The sequence below is a fragment of the Montipora capricornis genome, chromosome 1, assembly GCF_036669925.1.
Source record: "Montipora capricornis isolate CH-2021 chromosome 1, ASM3666992v2, whole genome shotgun sequence".
Taxonomy (NCBI): Eukaryota; Metazoa; Cnidaria; class Anthozoa; order Scleractinia; family Acroporidae; genus Montipora; species Montipora capricornis.
The window spans coordinates 12088449-12094967 of NC_090883.1; the positions used below are offsets into that span (position 1 = coordinate 12088449).

Here is a 6519-nt window from a genome sequence, read left to right on the forward strand (position 1 = left end):
AATACGGGGGAGGCAGTTGGGGTGTTAGATTGCGTATTTCAACTGTTTTCTTCACCCCGAAACGTCTGTGATTTTTAAAAAAATTACTGACACTTTTTGATATTTATTTTATATCACTCTACTTGTTTATTCATTTTAAAGAGTCACGCATCTCCTACAAAAATAGAGTGTCCTTGTATAACGTGACAGGAATCTAAGATCTGAATCGCTGTCGCAATTTTATAGTGGGATAATGAAATTGCTTATTTCGTCTTTGGTTATGCTCCATAGAGGAAAGGTGTCGTCGATGTGTCTTTTCTAAAGAAGTGGCTCTGTTTCAACCGCAGCCATGAAAATGTTGGCAAAGGACACTGTGGTTTCGTGCGTTTGTAAACTGCGCTGGACAGTGCACGAATGCCGATTAATTTTGTACTTTATGCAGAAGCATAATTATTTCCATATAGACTATATTGCTTTCTATGGCTAGAAACGGGAGCTCCGCATTTAGGCTTGGCTATATCTACATATTAGGCTTCTGAAGCCTCGTGAGAGTTGTTCAGAAACGACCCAGAAACGCCTCGTACACATGGAAATGAGACACTATAGCGATATTTCTTGCTTACAAACATTGACGTCACATTCCTTTTGATATTCCAATTTGCCAACCACGGAACACAAAAAAATCATTGTTCCGACAGCCAATTAGGTTCTGGTTGGCATATTTATTACAATGGTGACGTCACGAGAATCATCGTTATAGCTGAAACCGCCTCCACTTTGCAAACATTTGATGGTAGGGAGCGGCACCGACTTTCCCGTTGCCTATTTCACGTAGTCAGTCCTCTCGCACGGAAACCGCCAAGTTGAAATTCAATGATGTTGTAAAGAGAGACTTGATAGACCTCTAAAATTTGGTTTTATCAACGGAGTAGATAAAGTTAATTGGCCACCGTATACGCTCGAAAGGTCAGCTTTTAGAATCTCTGTACGGTGGCCAATTTACATTATCAACTCCGTTGATAAAACCAAATTTTTGTATACCACTTCCCCACCGACGCACCCGGGGGAGGGTGGGGCACTTTAGGAATTTCTGGGTGGGGATGTGCCGCTGGGACCCTGGAACCCTTAGCCTATACGAGAGCTAGTTCAGCTGAATTTTGCTACCCTATACTAGAGAAAACTCCCACCGATTTCCGTCTAAATTTCGATTCTTGACAGTTAATGATATCCAGAGGTGTTTCATGATAGCCATTTATTGACAATGTTGAGGCTGAGTTGCGTAAACTTAAACTTGAAAAACGTGAAAAAATGATACCCTATTCTAGACCGAAAGGGTATGATTAATATACTCTCTCCTAGAGTAAACTGCTTGAAAACCATACCCTTCACAGCGACACATACCTATATGGTCCATTTTGGGCTTTACCCCCCTCCCCCCCCCCCCCCCCCCGCGGGCCGACGCAGCAACACAGTTTCTTTAGAAACTACCCCCTTCATTCATTTGATAGACCTCAGTCTCTAGGCAATGGCTGGTAACCGATCTGGCTGAGGGTCTATGTTACGTAAACGCCCACTGTTTTATTACAACCATGGATATTCTTCAAAAAAGTAAAGAAAATAAGTGCATTTTATTCTGCCTGTTCTTTATTGGTAGTTTTATTCAAGGTACTATGTGTTATTTATGTCAACATAGCAGCGCCAGTAACAAGTGTTGACAGCATCACAAAGTATAAGAATTGTCATTAACTTTGAGTTGTTTTGCACTATTGACACCTTTCTCAGCTCCTCCGTTGAATGTCACTTCTAAAGTACAGAATTTGCAAAGGAATGGCGTGTGTTGTTATATGCCTGGTTCTTCAAGCGATGCCGCAACAAGAACACAATAGTGCATGGCCGGGTACCCTGAAGTTACTGCCATTTTTGTTTTCAATATTATTATCCTCTCAGGGCACATAAAAAAAAGTCACACACAATCTCAAGGTGGTGATACTTCCCGGTTTGCCGCGATTTTTCATAGGTCCTACTTCTCAATAAAGCTCACTATTCATGAAAACGTATATTCATCACTGAATATCCTCCATCAATTTTTTAATCAATTTATATTATTGCCATAAACCGCGTTCATTATATGTTTAGAACGCGAGGCTGTCACGCATTTTTTCCTTGAACGTCATGAACACCAATGTTATCTATTTTCTGTTTCAACGTTTGTACTGACACAACAGTAAGTATGGGAAACGCCAAGAAAAGTCAATCACTTGCATTTAATTTCCATAAAATAGTCAACACCGCTTCTCCCTCTCTCGTATTAAATTAATGAAAGAGAAAGACCCAGTGGTATTATTGTTCCTTTCTTTGACAAAAGAGCGAATCAGGCATTTGAACAGGTAACAAATTAGTTGCATGGAAACCACAAATGTTATGCAAATGCCGGGCTGTGGTTTGCGTCAGTTGCAGCTGAAACAAAAACAAAGACGACCATATTAGAATGTCGTGGAGCGAGTTGTGAAGGTACAAGAAGCACTTTATGATTTGGCGTCTTCCTTTTCGTCAGATCTTTGTGACAATACAAGCGATGCGTTGATAATACCCCGTGCTAATTTAAGAGTATGACCTCCAAACTTTACGATGTTGTAACTGTTGTGGAACATGAAGTTAGTTGCGCCGTTTGTTTGGAGGAATTTTTGGAACCGAAGTGTCTGCCAAACTGTGCTCATAATGTTTGTCAAGAATGTTTGGAAGAGATGACGTATAAAAATGGCAGAGTTAGTATTGAATGTCCTGTTTGTCTAGTTAACTCGTCTATTCCCACTGCTGGGGTATCAGCGTTTCCAAAAAATCATCTCTTAGCACGACTGGTCGAAAAAAATCCGTCAAACAAGATGAAAGAAAATGAGTTCATCAGAGAAGCTTTGAAAAGAAGTGAAGAGAATATGGGGGGATTAAAAAATGCAATTCATGAAATGCATGTCCGTCGAAATGCAATAAAGAAACAAGCTGAAAGTCTCAAACAAGAAATAACAAGGGCGGCAAATCAAGTAATTCAAGTGGTTCGGTACGAAGAAGAAAAATTGCTGCTAGAGGTTGATCAATACGTTGATAACACTTACTCTGACACTGTCTTCGGCAAACAAAAAGAACTGTTGAATAATTTACTTGGGAAGACTTCCAACTGCGTTTCTATTATTGAAAAAAGGAAAGAGGCAGACAAACGCAGTTTGAAACAAGTGGAACATTTGGAGGAGCTAGCTAAAGTGGCTGGCATTCAAATCCTTACAGCAAGACGTAAATGTTTTCGAAAATTCGATTTGACTTTTACGAAAAGTGCTTTTCCAGAAGAGAGCACCGAAAATCTTGTTGGTACTCTAAGCAGCAAAGGAGACATTGATTGTGGGAAACAGGCTTTTGTTGATCTTGATGAAAGCTACAGCAAGGAAAACATTATCAAACATATCGATGGATCACAAATTAAAGTACCTAACTTTTCGCCCTTTGCAGTTACAGTCTCGCAGAAAACCGGAGATATGGCCGTCTTAGATGCCGAAAACAAACGTGTTCATATCTTTGACAGCGACGGGAACCACCGCTGTCAATTTATCTTCATTTTTGGGGACTTCTGGGATATTACATATTCTCTAAATGATGATATAGTGATATTAAACAGAGAGGATAATGTACTGCTGCACTACGACCGATCAGGAAACCTCAGGAAAAAGTTTACAACGACCCCCAGGCCAAGGGTAAAATTCACCTTCCTTTCACACGACTCATCAGGCTGTTTTCTAGTAACCTCAACCCCAAGATACCATGAATCACCTTCAGAAACAGCTGCTTGTGTTCTTATTTACAATGGAAACGGAAAGCTGGAATCGGTCTTTGGTGAAGGAGTATTATCATCTCCGAAAAAGGCCGTTTGTTGCAGCAGAAAGTTCTTCGTTCCAGATGCTGATAGCAAGAGTGTGAAAGTATTCAACAAAAATGGACAGTTTTGTCGGGAAATTGGTAACGGTATGCTTGAAGATCTAGCTGGAATAACCACAGATTGCTTAAATGGGCGTGTGTTAGTGTGTGATTGTGAAGGTTATGCAGTACACGTGTACAACAGCGAAGGCGCAATAGTAAGAACTATACGGACACGTGCCCCTCCCGTCGAAATCGCTCTGTGCAAAGATGGGAAGAGACTTGTGGTATGCTTTGACGGAGAAAAGGCAAGATTCTTTCAGATTCTTTCCTACACCGTGACCGATGGAGCGTCTTCCTCCGATTGCCAAGACCTTACATTAAGCGAATAGAACACCCTTAGAAACTGCGACTGGTCATCACTGGCTAAAGGAAGGAGCTTTGTCTTGTTTTTGGTGCTGTCTGAATCGATGAATGACTTGGTTTCTAAAGTGAAGACTGACTGCAAATTGTATCAATAGTAACAATACGGTTACTTGGACTCGCCGTTTTGTCCCAACTAAGCAGCTTTAAACAATAATTGGACTGAAATTATGACCACATATCAGTGAACCATAAGGAATCATCAAACAATTGTCCATTCTGCCAGCATTTCAAATGTGGGTGAACGGACTCTTGGAAATTAGTAACCGCTGATCGAAAAACACATACATAGGGTGGGGATTCATTGATAAATTAAGCCTGGTTTTCACTAGTGACGCAAGCCCAAGCATAAGCTGCTTATGCTAGTGAAAACGAACGTCGACATAAGCATCAAAATCAACCACGGCAACCGCCATTTTGTTCAATTGCTCAGACGCGGGGAATCTGGAAGGAGTGCTTTAACTGGCCAGACGCAGCAAATTTCGTTGTGCTTATGCTGTTTCGTTTTCACACGACGCAAGCGAACGAAAACATAAGCGCAAGCACAAGGAAAAGGAAAATTTTTTATTCCAAGTGTCCGCGGTTGTTCTCTTTGAATATGAAAAGCTTCTTTTATCTTGAGTTGAAAAGTAATCTAAAATATGGAAACATTCCCCTGAAGACAGGGCGCGACATTGTTCGGAATTCTGTAGGTGTTTGAAAATGTGAGAGGCCCTATCACTAAGTGCTCACGCACGCGTGTGGAAAAATGCCGGGTTGTTTCGCCGACATAACAGGCATTACAGCCCGCACATACAAGCTTATAAACCACACGTGAACGAAGCCCGCCAGCGATAGGGTCTTTCACACCAAGCAAGTTGCCTATCTTAAAGGAGAGAAAAAACTAGTTTGATGTCCAAATCATTGCAGTAGCGCTTGATAAAGTGACGGATCTTTTTCTGAGTTACGACAGAAAAGTGGCCTATGTTAGGTAGCTTAAAATAAAATATAGGCGAAGTCGGAAGGGAACCTTGGGGACAAGGATTACTTAGGGTCCCAGTAATGTAACGGTTTACAACCCTTTCAATTAAATGGGCAGGGAAAAGATTCTTTTTTAGGATTTCCATAAGCTTAGTTATGTCCTCGTGTAGCCCCAACCAGGTGTTGTTAATCTTATAGGCCCTATCAATAAGAGTCCCGATGAGACCCAATTTGTGAGAGTGAAATAACTAGTTAATAACCCAGTAAAGGTTTTCTTACGGTAAACTCTAGTTAGAAAACAAATGAGATCATTATTATCAACTAAAACATCTAAAAAGGGTAATTTGTGATGAGCTTCTTTTTCCATAGTGAACCTAATGTTTGGGTGTCTAGAGTTGATCTAATCGAAAAATATAATGGCATCATGTTCCGAGTGAAATAAACAAAAAGGGTCGTCAACATATCGGCGGTAAAATAACATTTCAGAGCCTTGAAAATGTTCTAACCATAGTTTTTCAAGATGCCCCATAAAAAGATTGGCTAGAACGGGGGCAAGAGGAGACCCCATGGCTACGCCATCAATTTGGTCATAGAAAGAGCCATTAAATAAGAAATGAGTCTGGGTGGTAGCTATAGTAAAAAGGCTTCTAAGTTCTGGTTCACTTAACTTAAGGTCAGGATTGCCCTTGGAAATGTAATTGACTGCTATAAAGGTCAATGTACTCCTCAAGGGGTATGTTGGTAAAGAGACTTTCTACCTCAAAAGAGACCATAAACTTACCAAACATGGATAAAGATTGGATTTCCTGTACAAAAGTGAAAGTGTCAGTAGCACAATGTTCAGTTGGAATGTGCGGCGATAAAAGATTACAAAGATATTTAGCCAAGTTATAATTCCACGTTACCACGTTTTTGTATACAATGGTTCTGAACCATGTAACAAAAGTATTTTCAAATGTAGATTCTGTTATTGATCTCTTTTGTTCTATTATTCAAAGTAAATTTAATTGTTTCGAAACAAACTATGAGATTGCATTTCTTAGATGTTTATGTCAATTATCAAATATAGAAAGGAAACAAATAATAAGAAAGCATAAATCTAATCCAGAAATTGCAGCAAACTGGAAGACAGAGGAGAGAAATTTAAAGCCCAATGGACCCAGAGAAAAAATAAGAACCTCCTTCAAATCGTTTTGAAAAGTACAGGTCTATGGACCCATCGAAAAAAACAGACTCTTGCAAATAAAGATGAAAAGT

General features: G+C 40.0%; 1 protein-coding gene across 1 annotated transcript in view; it reads left to right on the top strand.

The window, feature by feature from the left end:
* The first annotated feature begins 2480 nt into the window (after positions 1-2480).
* Positions 2481-6519, top strand: part of LOC138051468 (tripartite motif-containing protein 2-like) — a 4086-nt gene continuing 47 nt past the window's right edge. The window contains exon 1 of the mRNA XM_068897675.1: positions 2481-6519. This exon is cut by the window's right edge and continues 47 nt beyond it. Coding sequence (XP_068753776.1) covers positions 2589-4271 — 1683 coding nt within the window. The 5' untranslated portion in view covers positions 2481-2588 and the 3' untranslated portion in view covers positions 4272-6519.